Raw genomic sequence first — 25,098 nt, forward strand, 5'->3', positions numbered from 1 at the left:
TAAGTTAGTGAAGATGGTCTGTTTTTGTTCTGTTTATGTGATACTTCATTTTAAATGTATGAAGGTGCATCTGAGGGATTTATTGTGCTATTAATTGGCAACAACTACAAACACTCCCTCTCCCCCCACCCCATGATATAGTTGGGATCTCCCAAAAGGAAGGGCATCATAGAGTCATGGCAGAAATTATCCACCCTTTCATTAAAAGATTAAGGGAAAATGCTGGTCTACTTATAAACCATGCTGCTGGGGTAATGACTTGCAGCCAACAAGTGCATTTCTGTCATTTACAGCAACTACTATATGTGACTACTAAAGGAAGAAAGTGACCAGCATTTTTTATCTGTATAAACCAGATTCTGGATACAGTATTTGCCTTTCTTGCCCAACCAGCCAAGCTACTTGTATTGCTGTGATGAATGTAATAAAGCCTTCCCAACCTGATAATCTCCTAGTATATTTGTATCATTCCCATTATTCCCAGCCAATATGATCATTGGTGGCCATGTACCTACCAATGTTGAGAGAGCCCATCATTGAGCCAAACATACTCAGTTTGCAGATGAGAAATATGAGTAGGAAAGCCTTCCTGAAAGCCCTCCTGAACAAAGCCTTGTGCAGTTGGGAGGACAGCATTAGATAACAAGGCATAGATTGATAATGCATCCAAGAATCTGAAACACATTGTAAATATTTGGAGGTTAGCATCACATTTAAAGGAATAGGCTTTCTCCAGACAGATATAACTATTGTGCTTTGTGTACAAATTATTACTCAAATTATGAGTCTGCACATATACAATCTTAGTTATTGTAGTTTCCAGGTACAATAATTGTTTCTAAGTTGCTCTTTAAAGATTCACTCTTCATCCTTACCCAATATTTTAATGCCAAAGAAATCGGACAGTTTGCTTCTGCTTTAGATGCTTAGCGCACAACTTGTTAATAGACAATGTTCCTTTGTTTCTGTTCACTTGTCAATTGCTAGCACGGAGTTGTGACATACGAATCTCAGAAGGAGCTTCTTTCTCCAATTGCATGAACAACTGTATAAATATTCTGAAGTTTGGAGCAGGGAGGATGTTGAGACATAGCAAATGGTCTTCTGTGGATTATACCTTAATTTGGCAAAGCTGGCTCAAAACTAATAGAAGACAAACCTTAGCAAGTTAGGTCTTCTTTCGGACAAATGAATGCTCAGGCTGCACATTTGCACACCTACCTGGGAATAAATCCCATGTTGCTCAGTGGGTCTTAACCTGATAACCTACAGGGACAGGATTTGCATTAGCAGGGGGTCATTTCAGCTCTTTCACATTGCAGTCTAGCTCTTCTTCTCTGCTCCACTAAAACAGTTTTGGCTGTCTACCAACTTGTCTCTGTCTCGTTTTATGCAGCCTTCTGTGCCATCGGTGCCAAATTACAAGGCTTCCATGACGATCCCAGACTGGCTTCAGGCAATACAGAATTACATGAAGATGCTGCAGTATCCTTTATTTTTGTTGTTGTTTTTTTTAAAAAAAGAGCTTCTTCTATTAAGCTTATTTGTTGAGGAAAATGGAAAGGAATGGATACTTTAGTAGAGAACCAACCTGAGGAACAATAAGGAATGAAAAGTGCTGTTGCTCTATTTTCCAGCATTTATGTAGCTTTATGAGATTACTTAAGCGTGAGGTATTGCCTTTGGCCTTTGCAATGCCATATGTAGCTTTAAAAGCACATAAGAGATTGTAATTGATGCAGGAGATTGAACAGTTATCAGACTTTTTTGTATGATCATGGTACGTAGAGTGTATAACCTCAGGCAGGGAATATCTATGTTTGATGAACCCAACCCTTCCTTCAGGAACTAGATAGCACCAGTGCCAAGAACTCAATACTGCAAGATAAGTTGCTTTATTGCAGACAAGAAAGAATTTGTGTGTATGAAGATAATCTGACTACTACAGAACACACAAGTGAAGCCCTTTATATATACAAAATAAAGGTTTTAAATTTTAAGCTTTGTTCTTCTGTCCTATCCAGTCAATGGACTGTGGCCGTGGTTTTCCCATACTTGAGATTAGAATGCTCCCACTCTCTATCTGGTCTAAACAGAACTGGTTCCAATCTGATTAGCTTCAACCCTGATGGGGGCTCATTGGGATGACAATGCAGCGGCATCTAGGGCAATATATTGTAGCAGTAGAAATAGGTGATATGCATTCTTATAGCATGATATGTGGTTGGTGGCCTAAAAAAGGGGATTGGACCAATTCATGAAAGCCGTGGGGATCAATGGCTATTAGCCTTGATGCCAGAGTTTCTGTCTCTGAAGGTCATATGCCTGGAAATTTCTTTGGACAATTGATTGGCCATTGTGAAAACAGGCTGCTGGACTGGATGGGCCAGACATACGATCAGCACGATACTGCCTATATTATGTTTGCTGCACTGTTACAGGAATAATACTTGCAGAAAAGGTTTTAGAATAATGATTAATTGCAAACTAAATACAAGTCAGCAACATGATTTGGTTAAGGCAAAGGCAATTTTAGGCTGCATAAATACTAGTTTCCAAATCACAAAATGTAATTATTCTAATTTACTTTCATCAGAACCCTGTTCAAATACCTACTCAAATTCTCAACGCCGTCATTTAAGTAGGATTCTGAGAATTCTGAACAAGTTCAGGAAAGGGCAGCAAAGGCATGTCAGAAAGTATGTTTATGTAGAAAAAGGAACCTGTTTGTTCTCATTGCAGGGCACAGGACACAAAACAGTGGATTTAAGTGATAGGAAGATAGATTCTGAATATTACATAAATTTTCCGAACAGGTCAAGCCACAATCCAATTGACTCAGAGAGATTGTATGTTCTCCTTCATTGGAGATAATCAAGAGGAGGCTAGGCAGCCATCTGACTGAGATGCTTTGATTTGGATTCCTGCTTTAAACAGAAAGTTGAATTTAATGGCCTAAATAGCCTCTCTTATGATATCCACTTTGGATTTAGACTGGAGACAAATCCTGATTTTCAATAATTGTAGCAGTTTGGATAGCGCTTCCAAACACACTTTTAGAAAAGATCTATATGTGAACAAGCATACAGAGACAAACTGAGTAATTCTTAAAGTAGTTTCACAATGCCTTCTGAAAGATGTAGGTTTTTCAGTATTTGGAGGAGTAATTGTTTGCTTATAACATTATTCTTTGAAAGGGAATGACTTTATAACCAACTGAATTATTTCTTAGGCCCATCACGAAGGAGGTTATGGCTAAAAGGCTAAGTCAAGAACCATGGTGAAAGAAAAATTTGAAATGTATCTTGTCGAGGAAGACAAATACTACTGAAGCAAAGACCTAGTCCCAAATATTCTCATTCTCTCTCTCTCTCTCTCTCTCTCTCTCTCTCCCTCCCTCCCTCCCTCCCTCTCTCCCCCTCCCTCCCTCTCTCTCTCTTTCTTTCTTGAAAAGGTTATGACAAGGTCATTTATTTGAATCTTACACATGTACTATTGCTTTCTTCATTTTTGCTATTACTTTGTCTTAACAAATGAAATCCAGATATAACCATACGGGAACTCAATTCTTCGAAATTAGGAAATCAAGACCTCTAAGTGGGTATGTAACATTGTACAGAAAGAATGATTTTTACACAGGGGCTTGCAAACCCAATAAATGGCCCCAACAGATGAAATAGCACAATGCTTGTTGACAGCATGTATCACAGAGTCTTCTTGAATATTTCATCACCTCTCAAATTACACATCCAACCCATCTCTATTCTCAGTCTTCTGTGATGCATTACCATCAAACCACAAAGTCAACAGTTTATACTCCTTTTATTGCACGTATTGTCTGCGGTTTTCCTTCGGCTGCACAAGAGCTATCATCTAATATAAATGTAGCTAACCTGTGACTATGAGGCCATATGTGGTCCAAAAAAGCACAGATCTTGATTTTTAGATCCCCTTTTCCATTTGGAGTGGTGACGGAGGGAGAGGTGAAAAGGCTAAGAATGAAACCAAGGCCTTAAACCTTGGCACTTCTTAAAACACCTACCAAGTCCCCAAAATGGGGAAAATGATTCTGAAAATGTTACTTCCTCTCATCCTCTGGTGATGTAACAGTGACAGTGAGCATACTCCTGTGCCTCTAAGGCAGGACCGAAGGGGGAACTGCAGCATGTCTGAAAAACCTTTTCTTACTTCTGGTCGAGAGGAGAAGTCATGAACTTAGATAGCCTTTCTCAACCTTTCAGATGTTTAGACTTTAATTCCTATAATACTCAGCCAATAATGTTTATTAACACCCCAGATACAAGCATCTGTACTAGAAACATAAAAAACAGTTGATATGGAGTCCTGCTGTTGGTTTGCCCCATTGGCTGTGGTGGTAGTTTCCCAACATATTGAATAGACTCTTTGTCACACTTAGAGCTGTGAAAATTGGACTAGGAAAGTGTCTTTCAAACTGGGCAGACTGGCTGGCTGGGGAATTCTGGGAATTGAAATCCTCTTGAAGTTGCCAGGTTTGAGAAACACTGGACTAGGACCTTTGTCCACAGTAGGTGTGTGTGTGTGTGTGTATTCATTCTGAAAACAAAGGGGAAAAAACAAAGATGATTTGTACAACCAACATTTGCACAGAACTTCACAGTTGTCTTCACAGAAAAAGGTACCCATTGTTACTGGATGCTTTGCTTACCTATCTGTGATGAGATGCATATTAAAGTTTACATGCTGCTTTTTCTATTGACATTGAAAGTGGCCCTGGTACAAGCCATCTAACTTGCTCAAAAAGCTTTTTTATTAAGGTTTGTCTCACAGTCAGCCAGTTGTCTAAACTGCATTTGGCATTTTTATTTACCTATCAAGTCATTATTATGGTTAGACACAGTCAGCCAGATGTTTAGACTGGAATTGGCATTTTTATCCACTTTGTCTTTCTCAAGGACTTGGGATCGGCAGATGATGTTGTTCGGTGGTGTTAGATGTATCATTGCAGGATGTACTGTAAATTGCTCCAAGTAAAGCTGCCTTTTGCAATTGACTGATAGTGATTTTTTTCAGTACTGATGGTGTTCAAGTGGTACTTGTTTTGTGATATTATTGAAAAAACTTTGTATAGTAGTTAAAGTGCCCTCCCTTCCTTCAAAATAAATCACACATAATGAAATTATTTCACACATAATGAAATCATACAGAATGAAACTCTTTGTTATCTTGCAATTTTCATATGGAGGAACCAGCAACATCTAATGACAAAGAACAGAGATAGCTAGTTTCTTTTCAGTCTTTCAATACTTAGCAGGAAGAATTTATCCTTCATTTATCCCACAAATGACAAACGTAAAACTAAATAATGCTTAACTTTAGCAAGTGTGGTGTCGGATTACTGTATTTAGGAAAGAATAGAAATTTGCTGAGATCACATTTGAATGTGACCATACATTCTGAATGTATCCTAACACATGCCCAAGAGAATTCATGTTGCTTTCTTGCCCATGGAAATAATTCAAAGGATTCTGGGCTCCAGTACTTGCAGCCTGTAAGATGTGTTTGCAAATATGGAAGGGTCCTCTTAATGCAGCCTTATATTTTTAATAATATATGATAAGGTGACCTGTCTCTGCCCCCAGTAGGTCACCACAGAGGTACAGCAAATGAAGCATATATACTTGTATCAGGGAGGGGAATAAGACTTTAGTTTATTCATTGATTTATGGTAGGTTTCTGGTAAGTTTCCATATACAATTTAAAGTCCTCTGTTTAGCTTATCAACCCTTATATGGCTTAATTCTAGATATCATCAAGACAATCTCCTTCAAGGAAGAATGACTCATTTGGTATATTTCTCCTAACAAGGATTGTTAAATATCCCCTTCTCTGAGATTGCTAGGGAGAGGGCCTAGAAATCAAGTTTCTTAGTAGCAGCTTTGGAATACCCTTTCCTTCTCCAGAGATTTAATTGGTACTCACTTGATACAGCTCAGGAAGGCAGTGAAAATGTTCCATGGAACCTGCAAGAGAAGAGCAAGCTGAGCTGGAAGGTGGGGTTAAATGTGTCATCACTTTGTAGTCATTGTGATGGTTCAAGAGACCTAAGTCTAGCCCCCTATGAATTCTGTGAGGGGCTATGTGTGTTTATGCATGTGTATACATACATACATAAATATAGATACTAATACATGTTTATATAGAGACACAACTATTGATACAAATATGTGCACATATCTATATAAACAACCATCCATCGTAAGGAGTTATAGACATGAAGTGATTGTATTTGGAGGTTTCTGCGTGCATGCTTACACAGAGTGGACCTTTTTTTACTGCACATATTTCAGATCATTTGCATGCTGTGGTTCAGCTCATGGTTTATCTTGAACCATTTGTTTACTGATCCCAGGCAGAATATGGAAAGATAATATATACAGTGTGTGGGAGATTTGGCTGGGGCAGCAATTTTTAGCACAGCAGCCTGTGTGTGTATTTTTACAGTTGTATTTCTTTAGTGAGAATTGGAATGGTGGTGAAGCTTACAATTTAAAGTGCATCCCATAAATAACATCAGAGATAGAGGGGGCAGGATGGAATAGAAAACCTTAACCTTAGCTGCAATGAGTTATATACACGAACAGCTTGAATCAAAAACTTCAAGGAAAACAAGGATTTTAAAACAATGTTAAAGGAAGGTTAACAATTAAAGTCTGTACATGCTACATGTAGTTATTATATCATGTATTTTGAGCCTAGAGATCTCTCAGAAAAATATAGTAATGTATTTGTAGCATTTTTAAAAATAGTAATTGCAAAGATATTCTCAATCATGGCTATCTTTCTAGTCCATTAATGTTTAGAAAAACCAATATGCCAATTAAAAAAATGCTTTTTCCAGTTTTTTTTTAAATGTTACTGATTCAAAATTTTATAACAATATTAAAAAAAGAGTAAAAACCCAAAGCCTTTCAAATCACTGCTGCTATAATAACACATTTTATTCCAATTTACAAGGTTTCAGTTTACATTTTGGATCTCAGTTCTTTTGGTTTTTGTTATTTCATAAGCAGCATTGGCAATCAGTGTAAATAAGTACAAACTTAGTACTAAATATTCTTTTAAGGAACTGTTTGGATTTTTTTTTAGGGATCACTTAGCTGAGTTGGTGGGATGAACACAATAAATCTTTAGTATCTGTTAGTGTATAAAGTCAGTTGTGGTTCCCTTTTTAACCTTCAGCAAATAAGCTATGATTATAAGCACTAGGGAAGCTAGTAGGTAACAAGTAGACTTCAAATTTGTATTAAAGAGATGTAATTAAGCACAGTAATGTCAGTTTACTGTGGAACTCTCCCAGAACTCTGGATTTCGCTAATGAAAGCTTTTTTAATGGAAGGGAATCAACAAGCTTAAGAAACTGCAGCAACCAAACTAATTTAGTCCTCTTCATGATCTCAGTTGAATGAAGATATTCTCAGACAAAAGGCTCCTGTTGCTAGGCAGGTAGAGTTAATTTTTTTTCCAATGAAAAGAAAAAGAAAATCATCCATAAGAAAAAAATAGGGGAGTTGCAAATACTGTAGAAGGCAGTGGCTATTTCCAGAATTTAGATAATGATCTAAACTCTTAGCCAAGTGGTTAACAGAACGAATGGGCATATTCCAATGCTCCGGCTTCTTTTACTGCTGCTGTCACGAGGTTTATTTATTTACACATATTTTGTAAGCAGAAATTTCCTATTGGCACAAAATCTGTCAATCAAGAAAAAAAGCCAAGAGGCCAGTGTATTTGCATAACACCATACTATTTCACCACGAGGAAACTGGAATCTGGTATGATGCACTGTACCCAGCCATGCTGTCAACCAGTTTGGCAACTGTATAATGAAAGCTTCATCTGGACATGTTCTAGGATTTGGGAAGTTACCATAAAGAATGGAGAGAGGAAATGGTCTGAACAGACTTGTCCACTGAAAGGCTCCTTTGTGTTGGGCTTTCATAACTGTAACTTAAGTGAGTTTAGACTCTGGATTTAAGGTTGCATAAATTTTCATTACTTTATTTCCTGTAAAATGAGATAAATTGACCCTGCTGCCTTTGTTCTACTCATTCCAATGAATGGACCCTGGAATGTTGCCCCAAGACCATCTATTCCTGGAACAAGGGCAGAACATAGGAAAGGGAACTTTATTTCTAAATAAATGAGAGGGGGCAAAATTCAATTTTTATATGTAAACAAGGCTACAGAATATAAAAACTTTTTTTCAGACACAACAATTGTTTGTTTAAGCCATATTTTCTTTCCAAAAATTTAGCTTATTTTCTATTTATCACTTTTTAGGCTAATGGAATCAGCAAAAGAAATGACCAGGGAGTCTTTGCCAATCAAATGCCTTGAAGCAGTTATTCTAGGGATGTATCCTTTTGTTTTTAATTTCTTTGTTTGACCTTCTTTTAAAATAGAAGCAATAGAATTACTCGCTTGCTTGGCTGCTGTGTCAACATCAACATTAGGTGAGTCATTCTTTCCTTCTATTGGTGGTTTTAAAAATAATTCCACCACTGGTTCGCCAAAAATGTGAGTGTGGGCAAGCGTGTGCGCATGGTTTCTGCGCAGTGAGGCTCAACCGAGCAGCCTTTTGGGGCCTGCTCCCCTTCATCTCTGCTCTCCAGGGCAGTGCCTGCTTCTCTCCGCACTTCTGAGAGAGCATCTTGTGCAATTTAGCAGCTGTGAACTGCTGCTTTCCTCTTAAGTCCCATCCGAAAAGCGCTGCAGCACAGAGAAACAGCAGCCATGTTGAAAGCTGTTTCCCTCAGCCGCAGTGTTTTCCGGATGGGACTTAGAGGAAAGCGGTGGCTCACAGCTGCTAAATTGCACAAGACGCTCTCCCAGCAAAAGTAGCAGTGGAGAGAAGCAGCTGCCGACCCGGAGAGCACATGGAGTGTCTCTGCAAGCGACCAAGGCTCGGCAAGGGATGGAAGAAGCGGCTGCAAGATCTCCGCTGCAGTCCTTTCCAGATGGGACTTCTTACAGGTAAGAAGAACTGTCTGGTCCATTCTCAAACTGATTTGGCCCTCCTTATGCACCCCCCTCCCTTGTGGCCCTTTGGCCTAGTGTGGCAGGCCGCAGCCAAATTAATTGTTTCGGCTTGGGGGAGCTTAGTTTGAAGCCACAGGAGGGTGGCGGCATGCAGGCAGAGGCCTGGGGCAAGGCTGGAGCTGGGGAATGGCGCATTCCCTGACCCAGCCGAGGTGAAGGGTGAGTGGGTGGCATGCTTACCTTTGGTGAGCAGAGCGGGTGAGGCACGAAGATTAGCTCGGCTGCATGGCAAAAACAAGATATATAGCGTGGGGTGGGGCAGGGTGGGGCCAGCTGGTGGTGCGATTTTCCTATCAGTTCTATGAGAGCATGCTTCACGCAGCCCAGCACTCAAAAACTGCCCTCTGTGTTAGTGCTAGTGAGGTGAGCTGTATTTTAGCTCAGCTGAGGCGCGGCAATCCACTCTGCCATGCGAATCAGCTGAGCTAAAATACAAGGGAATATAGGACAGGAAAGGGTGGGTGTGAGGGGCAGAGCCAGACAGAGGTGCTATTTGCCGGTTCTCGGGAAAAAAAATTTCAGAGAAAATTTTCGCTACTGGTGTGCCAGAACTGGTTTGAACTAGCTGAATACCACTTCCGTTTCCTTATTTATTAAAGTCAAGGAGTAGTGCGGGAAGAAAATACAGACATGAGTTGTAGGACATTTGAGATTCCTTGCAGGATACCCGAACAAACAAATAATATTGGACTTATATTGGATAAATAAAATACAACGAAAGGAAAGGGTAAAAGGTATTCTTGGATATATCTATACTTCGGGGAATATAATTACATAGCAAAAATATATATTTTCATTTGCAAAAAATCTGCTCAAATTGAAAGAGAAATCAAATATAGATACATTTTCTGAACAACACTGAAGAAGTCAACTTGAACAAACACTTAAAAATATTTTGGGTAGGAGTTTTTGCCCCACAACTGTGCTTTTAAACAACTACAAAAAATTGGTCTTCCTTAATAGAGAATACAAGGGAAGGTTTTGCACATTGCTATTACAAATATGATTCCAAATTTGGTCACTTCCATATGGGATATTTGTGGCAGTTTGAATCCCGCTCCAGATCCATTCTCACAATTTTGTCAGAATCAGTTAGTGGACTCAACTTACTACTAAATCTGCTATGATTTATATGAAACAACAACTATCTGTGGTCTTTCCAACACATCTTTCCTGCATTATATCTTTTGAAATTATCTTACGTGGTGAGCAATTCATAAACAAGATCAGTTTCTTGGCCGAAGGATCCTCTGTTGACTGCTTACAAGAAGTTTTGGTCATTTAGATGCATATTAAATTCTTTGTGAATAAAGCTGAGGAAAAATATATAAACTGCCTCCTGTGACAAAGACTTGCAGAAGGTTCCAATCAGTTTTCATGCAAAGTTTTTTGTGTCCCCCAAACTTTTCAACGTCTGAATATGATTTCTGAAATCCTTACTGTTAGAGATTTTGTGCTTCGTATTAAAAACAACTGTACTGTATGGTGTTGGATTCAAAAAGATTGATGAACTTATTTTTGATATATGTAGGCTTCTGTAGGCTTTTTGTATGGCAAATGTACAAGATAATATGAAGAGTCTTGAAAAAGTGGTTTAGGTTATCACCTTAATGTCCTGGCAATCCCAATGTTAACCTTGTCCTGTTAGTTTATTCCCAGGCTTCCATGGTTGTGTCAGCCTTAGCACAATGTTAACAACTACAAAACATAAAAGACTGCAAAGAGAGTCAGGATAAGGCGCATTATGGTGGCAATTCTTTATTATCATTACAATGCCTGGGCTCTCCTGCTAAAGCTCCCTTTTGTATAGAGGCATATAATATAATTGGAAATAATAAGAGACACCTGATAAAGAAGGTTTAAACATGATTTTTTTTATAAGGTTTAAACATGATTTTTGCCTATACAGGTAGTCCTTGACTTATGACCTCAATTGAGCCCAAATTTTCTGTTGTTAAGTTAAACATTTGTTAAGTGAATTTGCTCCATTTTATAATGTTTCTTACCCCAGTTGTTAAGTGAATCATTGCAGTTGTTAAGTTAGTAATGCAGTTGTTTAGTGAATCTGGTTTCCCCATTGACTTTGCTTGTCAGAAGTTCTGAATTTGATCACATGACCATAAGGATGCTGCAATGGTATAAGTGAAAAACGGTCATAAGTCAATTTTTTTGGTGCCGTTGAAATTTTGAACTGTCACTAAATGAACTGTTGTAAGTCGAAGACTATCTGTATTGATAATATGCAACATTTTAAAATTGACTCAGAAATGAATAGAGCTTTTAGATCATTCTTCCTTCCTTTGGAAGATTACTATGCTTTAAATTACTGCACTGAAATCAAGCAGCCAAAAAGCCTGTTGGCCAAGGTGAGTTTTCTTTGTACCTTATGAAGCCTTGGGCAAGACATTCCAGATGGTGGACCAGCTGCAGTTCCAGAGGCATTGCCGTTCGAATGAAGGAGGTAATAGGAAAAATTCTCTGATGAACTTGTTTATGATACAGTAGATGAAATAATTCCAGATATACAAAAAGTCTGGTGCTTTGAATCATTTCAACTCCTCTGTGTTGAAGGCAGAATATAAAGTAGATCAGTTCAATACTCCCAGAATTTGATAGACACTAACATAAGGTAGAGCAATCTAGAAGTCCATTGCATAAAAGAAAAAGAAAAAATACAAGCTTTAAAATTCAACTTCTACATTGGCAATATATCTCAATGTACATCTAGAGTTCTGTATATCCTATTGTAAGTGTAAACTTACAAGGAGCTATTATAATTTCCCAAGAAAATTAATAGTGATGTCCTGGAAATTTTGAATGAAAGAAATTGGGAAATAGTAGACCTATCCTTAATCCTGGAAAACTCTTTCATTTGCTTCCAATTAAAGTAGCAGCTTTGACCAGGCTCATATCTGGTGGAAGGCTAAGTGACAAATGATGATGGTAAATGGTGTAAATGTTGAAATGGCTTGTCCTGTTAGTGTCTTTGTTGGATATGATTTTAATTTTTTAAGGAGAATGAAGTAGGAAGAGCAAGGAAATAACTGCAAATGCTATAGAAGCCAGAAACTTAGAAGGCTGTGAGAAAATACCTCTCACCAATTTATCTTAAAATAGCATTTTTATGCCTGATTGTGTCATGCTCATCCTTCATGCAAACATCGAACAATACTTTTCCATTTAAGCAGCGATGGGGCATTTGAAGAGTGTAGAAAGAAAAATTGCTTGGCTTTTTTTGAAAATGGAGTGGATAGAAATATTTTGAGATGGATTTCTTAATCTTTCAATTACATAAGACCAATTACTTTGGGAGGAGAAGGGGAATCTTGAGACTGAAGTGTGGAGATTAGGAGAATTAAGTCAGAAGTGTCCTTCAAAGCAGAAATAGGGGGCTGATCTATCAGAACAGTGGCTGTATCCTCTTGCGTTGAGAATGAAATGATAACGAAGCTTTCATGTTTTACTATTGTTTGCCTCACAGGATGAGGAAAATAGTTAAACAGAGGCTGGATACACCTTTCCTTTTTACTAAGGGAATTTATATCATCCAATGAAATGGAAAGAACTTTCCATTTGATTGGAAAGTTTGCAAGATTGGGATGTCTTACAAAAAACCACACACAGTGATGACTGTGGGCTATGTGTGTGTCTAAGCCTAACTCTGATGGAGTCAGATGGAGCATTGTGATACAAATTGTCTTTTTGAACATGGATGTGATTTCCATATGAACAAAAGGAATAAGGCTTGCATCGCAAAACTCTCTATCATTGTCATGACCCTGTCAGAGTCTGAATCTGAAGAGGAAGACGAACAGCTGACAGGGAGTGGGAGTGTGGCTCCATTGTCTGTAGAGGAGGCTGGGGAAGGGCAAAGTTTGGCTGGGCAGAGCAGGAGAGATGTAGAACAAGGGAGAGGGAATTCAGAGGAAGACCCAGGTCCACCCCCTCTTCATCTTAGGGCACACAGGGACGAATGGAGAAGAGAGCAATGTGGGTTGCGTGGCTTACAGGGGAGGAAAGGGCCCTGGATTCCCTTCATTAGCCACACCTGGGAAAAAAGTTTAAGAGACATGCAGTCTGCGTGCGTGCGGCAGCTGCTGGGAGCAAATGTAACTTTATCTTGTGTTGACTTTGTTTATCTGTGTTCCTGACATCTTCCCAACTGTGTGAGTTTTGCTGTGCCTTCAAGTCTGGAATTCTTGCTCCTTCCCTGCCATTGCTTCAGTTTGGCTTGATTGGACTTAAAGTTACAGTTTTTGTTGACCATGTTTTGGACTTGATTCTCTGCAGTTAAAGGCTGTTCCTGGGAGAGTTTTTCTCCAGCCAGAAGGTAACCTGGACATTGGAGGCAAAGTTGGAACTATTAAAGGACTCTTATTGATTATCTGACTGTGTTGACTTTGTGCCATGCCCTGGGTCATCACAGTCATCTTACTGATTTAGACACACACAAAGTCCACAGGCACTGTTGATCTTAAATATCAGGGTCGTCAGCAACCCCTGATATTCATTCTTTATTTTTGAACTGGACTTGGATTGTTTCACACCAAATATATCTTCCAAGGGGTTTAAGCACATGGCCACACTAGAAAGACCTTTTATCTATCTTGACTGGACAACAAACAGAGGGGTGCATGGAGGAACAATGTGAATCAGTAGAAAAGAGCATCAAATCGGAGGTAGTTACACCTGGAACACATTTTCTATTATTTGGAGTCTTTGCTTTGTTGTTGCCTTGACATGGTCCTTACCAGATACTTAACCAACGGGCAGTCTTCTGTCGAACGATTCCCAATCAGCTTTAAATCCCACTTCTCAGGGAGCAATTTTCATCACGTGGTGCTTGGAATTTATTTCAATGGCCGATATGGATCACTGGGCATGAGCCGAAGGTCAGAGTTGATGGACAAGCCCTTAATCTACCGAACTCTGAGTGACCTCATCTTTGAATTTGAAGACTCCTATAAAAAGTATTTACACTCGGTTAAAAAAGTGAAGATTGGATTGTATGTCCCTCATGAACCTCACAGTTTTCAGCCCATCGAATGGAAGCAGTTGGTACTTAATATGTCAAAGATGATGCGGACAGAGATAAGGAAGGAGTTGGAGAAATATGCCAGGGACATGAGGATGAAGGTATGTACTGTTTCTGTGACATTTGGAAAGTGGCAGAAGCTTAGTTCTCACAAATGGTTCTCGGGTGAAAATGGGAAACTGTTTTGCTTGGGAAGGTTGTAGATAAGGCAAGTTCCTGTGTCATTTGGCTGATTTCATCAAAGATCAATGAATATGGCCTGATCTACCTGGCTACTTTGCCATACTCCCATCCCATCCGAGAGCTGGTAGTATCTTATTGTATGCCCAGAATAGATCTGTGCTGTTCTGCGTTCCATTCAGCACTCATGCACAACGTTCAAAGAGGTTTAGGCAGTTTTCTTCACTAAAATTCCAGCCCTGACCATTGTCATCCGGTATGTGGGGGAGGGGGGAATCCTCCAGCTGGCAATACACCCTCTGGTTATTCCATGCCCAACACTTTTTTTCTTCAGTTCCATTGATTCTTACCTGAATTTTTTTCCTTTTAGCACTTGAAACTATCAATTGACCAAAAGTACAGGAAAGGCCTTTTTTAAAAAAATCTATTGGCTGTCCCCTTAAAAGTTGTCTGGATTTATACAACTAAGATGCAGCCAGTGGATAAATAACTGCTGCACTGCTGGATTTTGAAACCAGGGTTACCTGTGGGCAACACTTTCGCTTGCATGCATTAAGCCAAGCATGGCCCTGTCAGTTTGAAAGCTCCAATTTCTGGAGGAAATGATGCCAGATATTTTGACGTTGTAACTATTGCTTTCCAAAATAAGTTTGCATGTGTGAGTCCTGCAACATTTAGCAAGCAGTACTCCCTGAGTTTGCTCAATTCTTGTTGAATTGTTTTGAGTTTTTGATTTCTGCAATCTTAGAAGCTTTGCTTTTTTGTATTGATGGTGTTTCAGAAAATGATTTCATTATTAGTTATGCTTGTGTATAGTCATGTATCTAAATCTATGGATTGAGAAGATTTCCCGCAATATTTTATATCTTTGACAGCAAAGCAGTGGTATTATTTCTTAGATATATTACCCTTTGCAGTGGTGGGGTTTCTTCTAAGGTACATGTTTATACTTAAGAGATTTATGCACTTCTTTGCATGTCTCCATTCTTTGTCTCTTTGGAATCTAATTTCCTACCATGGCCCTGCCTTCCAGCCCGTAGAATGCAGACCATAGCAATTGAGAATGACTCAGCAAGTACATTCACCCTTTTTATAGGCAAATCCAGTGGGTTGTGGGATGGCACGTCTATGTGTAGGTGTGTATCTGCTGTATGTCTTTATTCTCTTCAAGAATATTTGTTTAATGCCTAAACAAATTATTCTAAGTAATTCTACATTGATTTAGCACGTGGCTCCCATAAATATTTTCTTCTGACAATCAGTTAATGGAATCAATGCAAAGTTGAACTTTTGGCTTTCAAACTTTACAGAATTTTTGCTTTTGTCTCTGGGACAATAACACTGTGGCATACAGATTATAGAGTTGAGTAACAGTCTTTCTAATTTATTGATGATTAACTTTCTTAGTTAAGAGGCTAATTTCTACACTTCTGTTCCCATATACGAGTACTTCTTTACTTACAATCCTTCATTTAGTGACTATCCAAAGTTACAATGGCACTAAAAAGTGACTTGCAATAAGTCCTCACAGTTACAATCATTGCAGCATTCCCATGGGTATGTTATTAAAATTTGAGTCCTTGGCCACTGGCATGTATTTAATGCAATTGCAGTGATTGCCATTTGCAGCTTCCCAGCTATCTTCTGGCAAGCAGTCAGTGGGGAAGCTGATTTGCTTAACACCATGACAAAATAAGCCATAATATTGGACACATCTCACTTAAAAACCACCATGCTTAACAACAGAAGTTCTGATTCTGGTTGTGGTCATAAGTCATGGACTACTTACGTAATCATTTGGAATAAAAAATTATGTCAGAAAAATGATGATTTTTTTCTCAATAATGATGGATTACTAGGAGGTTATTTTAGGAACAGTTTCCAAGGGATAAATATATATTACTGGCATCATTTCCTAACATTTTCAGGCGATAGTAAAAATAAATTCCTGGTAGCTCACATATACTGGGTTTCTATTCCTTTTCCATTTGCTTCCATTTGCTTTTCAGTCAATGCTTTGAACATGAAAGATCTCAAGAAAAAAACAATCCTCTGATACTTCAGGCTAGACAGGAAAAACACTAAGCGCAGAAACCCTGGAGAACTGTAACAAGTCAATGTGGATCAGAGACTGGCAATTTGGTGTCCTCAAATGTTATGTCCATCAAATTGTGTCAATCTGGAGTTCATCAGCACAAGAATGTGGGAGTGTGTTTCAAAAAGCAAACAAATAAAGAAATAAAAAATATTTGAAGGGGAGCTTTACATCCAACATTCTGAGCCAGCTAAATCAACCATTGGACATGATCAAAGGCAGTGTTTTTCAACCTTGGCTACTTTAAGATGTGTGACTTCTATCTCCAGAATTCCCGAGCATGCTGGCGAGGAATTCTGGGAGTCCACATGTCTTAAAGCTACTACAGTTGAGAAATCCTGGTCTAAGATTGTTCTCCATTTATTTGTAATAAAAAAGTGAAAAGCACAACACAAATTCTACATATTTGTAGCAGATAAATCATTATATACCTTTTATGACTTATTAAAATATAAAAGCTTTGTGAAAGCCAGCTATTATGAATAAATACATCTGGATATAAAATCATTTTTCTCTTTCAAGATTTTAAAGCCTGCAAGTGCCCATTCTCCAGTCAAGCAGAGATCCCGAGGAAAGTCCTTGTCCCCTCGACGAAGACAAGCCAGCCCTCAGAGGCGGACCTGTCGAAGAGACAAATCGTGAGTGTTGCGATTCTGAGTGATTCTGTGATATGATGAGACATGGGTAGTATGCTCTAGGACAGTGGCCCAGAACCTTTTTGTGCCGCGGCCCGGTACCGGCATCACAAAATGATCCGCGGCCCGGTACCGGCATCAGCACGCATGACAAGGCAAGGCGAGCCGAGCGACCGGCCAGCCAGCCGTCCCCGCTTCTCCCGCCACCTTCAACTCCTCCTTTGTACCTTTGTCGATGGGCTTCGCTGACGGTCGCTTGGCTCGCTTTGCCTTTGGTGCTGAAAGAATCCTTGCGCCTTAGTTTCGTTAAAGCCCCCTTCGATGAAACTAAGGCATGAGGATTCCTTCAGGACCCAAACACCGCTTCAACCGGAAAAGCTCACCCGGAAGCACTTTCTCGTCAAACAAGATGGCGGCGCCCAGCAAACCGGCGGCCCGGTAGGAAATGTTCCACGGACCGGTACCGGTCCGCGCCCGGTGGTTGGGGACCCCTGCTCTAGGACTTCAGAGTCTGTGTCTGCACTAGGAAATATCCGAGTTCTTTGGAAATTTGTGTTTTAAAAAAATAATCAAGATCAGTAATGTTGGAACTACCTTCCTTGGAGAACAACACGTTTACCGTAATTAATTTTATTTCTTGCTTTTATTTTTTGTTTATCTGCCATGATGGAATTCGTGGTAGCACATGTAGATTTCCCAAATAATGTATGTGTGTGCGCGTGCATGCTTATTTTCATATGTATTTCATAGAGATGATAGAAATAGATCGTTTCCAGATGTTTGATATGGAACAGTTTAAGTAAGTTACTATGGTGTGTATTTTCAGTCAGGCCTTCGGATATCAAATCTCTCTATAATCTACAACTGTGAGAATGGAAAGCTGGGTGGGAGGTAGCTTTGCATTTCCTAGCTGATGTTTGGGCAGTTTGCTGCAAATCAGGAAGGGTTTCTGGCTCCCAGACATAATTTCCTACTGCTTCCAGTGTTGAAACTATGAGTCAGTAAAATGGCTCCATGTACTTAAAAGAAGGTTTTGTAAACAGGCTAGGAGTTATTTCAAAGTTTGCTAGTCTATGTAGAAAAGCATCCTTGTGGAAAGGAATTGTTTAAGTTGAAGTGAAGACTAAGGGCATCAATGGCCATGGGATGCTGACAAATGATTGGATAGGAAACAGAAAACCCTATTGAGGAGGTATGGAATGGAATCCCGAAAAGCCAGATCTCCATCTTGTAACATGAAACATATATATTATTCTCTGATGACAATCAAATGGAGCTACCTATTGAAGAATCTTAAAGCAGAAGATATTAAGAAAGTTGGGAGAATGAACAGAATAATCAGCCTGATTGGAGGCTGTTGGGAATAAGGAATGGAGTGTAGTGTAGTATCCAGAAGAATACAGGCTGTCTGTCTAGAACATCGATCACGAATGTTTCCTCGCTGTATAAAACAGGCTGTTAGAATTAGGAAAGGCTGGGCCAAGACTGAGATGGGCTTTTGTATGAAAGAATTGTGCATTTGGTTCTGGTGCTGAAAACAAACCACACATGAGCTCAAGAGATATGCTTCTTTAATTTTAAGAGCATACTCTTGCAACTTCCAAGAGCCAGCTACTTGTTGGTGGATCTGAGGCTTCCAGTAAAAAAGTTAAATCTACAAACAGAAATCTAGCCATACTTGTTATAAGATGCACAGTTAGTCAGTAGATAAAAATCTGAGAGGCCAAGTAAGCTCCAGTGGAAATGATATGCATGCTCCGTATTTTGGTCAGATTTGTCAGAGTTGCATTTTCCAGCCTCTTCATCTGTAAGATGTGTAGCTTCAATTCCCAGAATTCCCTGTGCTAGCTAGAGAATTTTGGGAGTTGAAATCCACACATCTTGTTGATGACATCAAGTTGATGATGCTGAGAAAAAACTGGTCTAGAGACAGTGATTTCAGGATAAATTATTTATGGAAGCTACCTGCAACCAGGTACCCTCCATCTAAAATTCCCATTATCTTCAGATGGCATGGCCTTTTCCCTGACTGGGAAAGTCCACCTTTGGGTTCATCAACGAAAAAAAAAAAAAAAAAAATAAGGTTGGGGATTAGGGGGTTTTTTTTGTTTTGTGGGTTTTTTTGGGGGGTTTTGGGGGGTGTGTGTGGGGGGGGGGGGGGGGGGGGTTTGTTTTGGGGGGGTTTTTTTTTTGGGGGTTTTTGGGGGTGGGGGGTTTTTGGGGGGGGGGTTTTTTTGTGTTGGTTTTGTGTTGGGGGGGGGGGGGGGGGGGGTTGGGGTGGTTTTGGGGGGGGGGGGGGGGCCCCGGGGGGGGGCGCCGGGGGTTTTCGGGGGGGGGGCATCATCAACAAATACATAATGAAAATGGTCCTTAAAGATAGAAATGTAGAAAATGAAGATCAGCCATATACTTATTATTTAATATATTTGCAAATGGAAAATGTAGTTAAATTGCCAAAATAAGTTGACATTAGTGCTGTAATGCTAAGTAACTTGAATAGAACATGCAAAACTGAAGAAGAGAATTGTTGAAATGTAGTCAATATTTTAAAATATATATCTTAGCAGATTTTGCTTTTTCAATCTTTTTAGGCAGAAACTGAGTCCTATTCGGCTATCAGGAGTCTTCAGGTATCAATTGAATGTTCTTTCGTAGTGATAGTATTCTGAAGTTTGGAAAATAAATTATAAATTGATTGACCAAACTTTATTTCTAAATGAAAAATGCTAGACATGTCTAGAAATTGCAGTGCTGGAATTGGATAGTACATCTGTCAATATTTCTTGAAGCATCATGACTGTAGTATAAGTAGCTATACAGATATCATTGGATGTATAGATGAAGGTTTGCATGAAGATCCTTAAATTGCAGCTGGGGTGTGGGCAAAAGTAAAGTGCCCATGCTTATGGGGCTTAGGCCTGCCAATATTTCAGCTCCCAAACTTTTTAAGTAAAACCTTTTTCAAATAAAAGAAAAGCAGAATGTCATTCCCTACCATTATAGGAATGCGGAGGATCACAAGACATTCTTTAAAAAATGTTAATGATGAATTGGTCCCTTTGGAAATAAACCCATCTGTCCAGGAAAAAAGAAACGACAAGAGTAAACTAGTGAGACTGAGAGCAGAGCAGGGACATCATTCACCATTGGCAGCCATGTTGTCAATAGACAAGCCCTTGTATGGCAGCCATTTTGTGTGAATATCCAGAAGACATTTCCTGAATTCCAAATCTGTCCCTAAAATCAAATAGAGTAGCCAGTCTCTGGAATAAAACAGTGAAAAGTTAGTGACAACATCCACAAGAACTCCATGCAATTTAACAATAGTTACATCCTCCTTTAGCTGAGCTACTGTGAAGGCTTTTTATTTGTTCCTTAAACAGCCAAACATTTCTCTAAGCTCCCTCTCTAAATATAATTTGGCATTCATAGCAGCTGCTCAGTTAACTGCAGGTTGCTATTTTACACATGGATTCATAGTGTAATATTCTTGGGAGCTTTTGGTTGGAATTCTCCATGTTTAGTGTCTGGATAATTATAGTTATCAGAGGTTACAAATCTCTGTTCAATCTCCTTCCTGCCTTTTTAGGGGATATTTTCAGCCTCATGTATCTGGGGCTGTTTCACAGGTGCTAGGATGACACATATGCCTGGTGAGGGGGATATCTCTTTGACTAAGATGTCAGCTGAACAAGCAGCCTCTTTCAGAGTGCTAACTGTAGCTTTCCTGTTGTTTGGAATTGTCAAGGCTGTTTAGAGGCTGGTGTCTTGAACCTCTTCCAAATCCAAGGAGGTTCTGCAGATTCAATCCTTTAATTTTTTAGCATATGATTTGAAAGGAAGTGTTGTGGAGCGGCGGAATAACCTGAGGCGAACATGGAGCGAACTTCAGCTTTTACTTTATTGTAACAATAAAGGGTTGCCGCAGCTGCCGCGCTAACAAGGCAGCCAGCTGGCGGACAATAGCTGATACCGTTTGACAGCTCCCTTTTATAGCCGGCTGTCAAACGGCATCAGCCAATAGGAACGGTCCGTGTTCCCGTTGGAAACATGGACCGGAGTGAAGACTTCAGCTCAGTCTTTTCCGAATGCCACACTCCTTTCCCCCAGAACGGAGCATGCTTAGTCGTTCAGATAACTCGGGCGCTTGTGCAGGCGGCCAGATCTTCTAGGTTCTGACGAAGCTGCTGCTGGAAGGAACTTTTCTGCTTGTTGGGCAACTTCTGGTGCAGACAAAGCTGGCGTCTTGGCTTCAGGCGTCTCTGGGCGAGGGACAGATGGCTGCTCTGGTAGGCTTGCATTCCTGTCAGATTCGTGGGAAGTTTCTTCGGGCGCTGGCGGTTTCTCTGTTGCAGGAACGTCTAGAGGGCCATCTGCAGACGAACTCCAACGTCTTCTAAGTTGATCGATATGGCAGCGCCAGATGCGCCCGTCTTGCAGTTGGACCCTGTAAGACTTAGGACCGGTTACCACCACAATCTGCCCAGGCATCCACAAAGGGTGTCCCGCATAATTCCGGGCATAGACCTGGTCATTTTCAGCGAACTCCCTTGCCTGGCTATTTGATCCTAGGGGCATGACTGGGGCATAATATGGATGGAGTCTGTCTAAAGTACTCCACAGATGTCTACCCATGAGAAGTTCAGCCGGGGACCTATTAGTGGTGGCACAGGGAGTCATGTGCTGGGTTAGAAGATACTTAGCAAGCCTATAGTGCTGATCTATGGGCCCAAGCCTTTCCAGGACCTCCTTAGCAGATCTGATTGCTCTTTCAGCCAGGCCATTACTGGCAGGATGGAAAGGAGCTGTAAGTGCGTGCCTGATTCCCAGGTTAGCTAGGAAGACCTCAAACTCACAGGAAGTAAACTGGGGGCCATTATCAGACACGGTAGTGTCATGGAGGCCATGGGTAACGAATATCCTTGATAGAGCCTTAGTGACAGCTTCTGAAGTTGTGGTCATCAAGGTCAGCTCTACCTATTTAGAAAAAGAATCAACCATCACCAGGAATGTACGCCCGTGAAAGGGGCCAGCCAGATCAATATGCACCCGGGACCAAGGGGTCCCAGAATCTTCCCACCTGCCTGGAGTGGATGTGGGTGGAGCAGGTCTGGTAACTTGGCATGGCTGACAAGCATTCACCCAACTTGTAATCTGAGCATCCATGCCCGGCCACCATACATAACCCTAGGGCTTTCATTCTGACAATGCCGGGATGCCCTTCATGCAGGACCTTTAAAACTGAGGCTTGCAACTTGGAAGGGATAACTACCCTAGTTCCCCAAAGTAAACAGCCTTTCAAAGAAGACAGTTCTTGCTGGAGAGTTTTGAAAGGAATGAATTTGGGGGCATAAGGAATTGCAGGCCACCTCCTTCCCACCCAGTCAAGGACTTGGGCGATTACCTTGTCCCTGGCAGAGTGGGCAGCGATATCAAGGGCGGTGATGGGAAGTTTGAGATCGTTGATCAGGAATACAGCATTAGTTGGTGCAGGATCCTCCACAGGAACAGACAGGGGGCAGTGACTAAGAGCATCAGCATGGCAGAGACTCTTGCCAGCTTGATGAACCAGTGTATAGGAATAGGCAGCCAGAAATAAAGTCCACCTGGTCATCCTTGGAGACAAAATCTGAGGAATTTGTCTATCACCTGACAGAAGGCCTAACAGAGGCTTGTGATCCGTAACCAACTCAAAATAGTGTCCATATAGAAACTCATGGAATTTTTTGACAGAAGCAACTGCAGCCAAAGCCTCCTTGTCAATTTGGCTGTAGTTGCGCTCATCTGGGGAAAAAGTTCTGGAGAAAAAGGCAATGGGTGCCTCAGAACCATTAGGCAGTCTATGACTTAAAACGGCACCTATGCCAAAAGGAGAAGCATCTGCTACTAAAACTAAAGGTAAAATGCTCATTAAATTGGATCAGAACAGCATCGGATGTGAGCAATGATTTGACTGCACGGAAAGCATGGGCTTCCTTAGGTCCCCAGTGCCAGGGGGATTGCTTATCCAAGAGTCTGTGCAGAGGCTCTGCAACGGAAGCTTTATGTGGCAAAAATGAAGCGTAAAAGTTAAGAAGTCCTAAAAAGGCCTGGAGCTCAGTTTTGTTAGTTGGCGTGGGTGCCTCGTGAATAGCCCTTACTTTGGATTCGATTGGGTGAATACCAGAGGCATCAATTCTGTATCCCAAAAATTCTACCTGTGGGGTGGCAATAGGGCACTTCTCTCTTTTTAGCTTAAGACCATGCTTCCTGAAACGATCGAGGACTCCTCTGACTCTTTGCAGTAATTGAGACTTGTCAGGGGCAGATATTAAAATGTCATCAAAATACAGAATTACACCTGGTAATCCTTGAAGAAGTCTTTCCATTAAAGATTGGAAAATCTCTGGGGCCACACTTACGCCAAATTGGAGGCACCTACATTTAAAAGCGCCCCGGTGCATTACAATAATTTGTAGTTCAGCAACTGTGTCATCAACAGGAAACTGTTGATAGGCCTGTGACATGTCTAATTTCACGAAAATGGTTCCTGGCTCAAAAGAATGTAGTAGGTGCTGGATAACAGGGACTGGATAAGCGCTGATTTGTAAATATTTATTCAATGACGTCTTGTAATCTGCGCAGATTCTTACGCTACCATCTTTCTTCAGGGGTGTCACTATTGGAGTTTCCCATTTTGTGAAGTCCACAGGCTCTAATACATCCTGTTTAATTAATTTGTCAAGCTCCATGTCTAATTTGGGGCGGATTGCAAAAGGTACCCTTCGAGGCTTTAAACAGATTGGTATTGCCTGAGGGTCCAAGTTGAAAGATATTGGGGTTCCTGAATAACAGCCCAGCCCCTCGCTGAACACATCAGCATAGTCATTAAACAAGGTGTCCACTTCAGCATTTGTAATAGAGTGGATTCCACTTATATGGAGGCCAAGGGCAGGGAACTAGTCTAACCCCAACAGGCTAGGGAGGGCACCATCCACTACCACTAAAGGCAAGTGACCTTTAAAATTTTGAAATTGAACAAAAAACTTGCCTTTTCCGATGACTGAGATGGTTCTGCCTTGGCAATCACGTAGGGTTAACTGGCAGCCGTGAAGCTTCTTCTTAGCCATTTTGGGAAGTAGTTGTTTCAAGGTGCTCCATGAGATGATGGACAGTGCTGAGCCTGTGTCAACCTCCATCCTGCAAGATTTCCCTTCTATAGAAACAAAAACACTGATTTTGTTAGAGTCTTTGTCAGTCAGCTTCGCTTGATAGCAGGTAAAACAGTCTTCAACTTGTTTTTGGAATTGTTGGGTTGTCTGAGGCTTTTGGGCAAAAGTCTTTCCTGCTTGACAGATCCTGGCTAAATGACCCTTCCTCTGGCATTTTAGACAAATGGCATTCCTGAACTTGCAGGATGCCCTGAGGTGGTTTCCCCCACAGCTTAGACAAATGGGCTGAGGCCGTGGAGGTAGATTGGGGCTTGGCCTGTTCTCCCTTTGACTGGTTTTTTGCTGCCTGAGGCGATTTACATCATTAGCCTCTTCATAGCCTTCTTCTGTGGAGGCTTCATCGTAATGGATGGCTGAGCTGCTCTGGCTAATTGGATTTCCCTGAATTTCTGCTGCTGAAAGTGCTGATAGTTCAGCAGTTTGAGACTCTTCAATTGCTAATTTAAGGGTTAAATCCCCTTTAGCCAATAGACGCCTTTGTAGCCTTAAATCCCTGACTCCACAAACTAGTTGGTCTAATAACATGTCTTCCAGATCGTCTCTAAACCCACAATGCAAGGCAGCTGTTCGTAGGGCAGCCATGTACCCACTAATAGTCTCTCCCTCAGTCTGAATCTGTCTCCTAAAAGCATGATGCCTGGCAATTCAGGATAGCTTAGGGGAATAGTGGTTGGAAAGAATTTCCTGCAATTCTTCCCATGGAACAGTCTTAATTGTACGTGGAGCCAATAATGCCGTAGCAGTGTCAAACACTGTGGCTCCGCAAAAAACTTAAAAAGTAGGACTTTTTCCTATGGTCGGAAATGTCAGCGAGGTCTATGGCATCTAGAAAACAGTCAAATCAGTTTCTGTAGGATTCCC

At 40.7% G+C, this 25,098-nt stretch overlaps 1 protein-coding gene across 2 annotated transcripts in view; it reads left to right on the forward strand.

Moving 5' to 3' along the window:
• Nucleotides 1-25,098, forward strand: part of VASH2 (vasohibin 2) — a 36,577-nt gene that overhangs the window by 5,240 nt on the left and 6,239 nt on the right. Inside the window, exons 3-8 of one of the 2 annotated variants that reach the window (XM_026682861.2) lie at nucleotides 1,397-1,485; nucleotides 3,545-3,601; nucleotides 8,323-8,397; nucleotides 13,836-14,217; nucleotides 16,914-17,029; nucleotides 19,618-19,656. In XM_026682861.2, coding sequence (XP_026538646.2) covers nucleotides 1,397-1,485; nucleotides 3,545-3,601; nucleotides 8,323-8,397; nucleotides 13,836-14,217; nucleotides 16,914-17,029; nucleotides 19,618-19,656 — 758 coding nt within the window. The remainder of the gene's footprint in view (nucleotides 1-1,396; nucleotides 1,486-3,544; nucleotides 3,602-8,322; nucleotides 8,398-13,835; nucleotides 14,218-16,913; nucleotides 17,030-19,617; nucleotides 19,657-25,098) is intronic. The other variant, XM_026682871.2, reaches the window with a different exon arrangement.

This window comes from Notechis scutatus, chromosome 1 (genome assembly GCF_049901735.1).
Source record: "Notechis scutatus isolate UNSWTSFEM ecotype Mainland chromosome 1, rNotScu1.2, whole genome shotgun sequence".
Taxonomy (NCBI): domain Eukaryota; kingdom Metazoa; phylum Chordata; class Lepidosauria; order Squamata; family Elapidae; genus Notechis; species Notechis scutatus.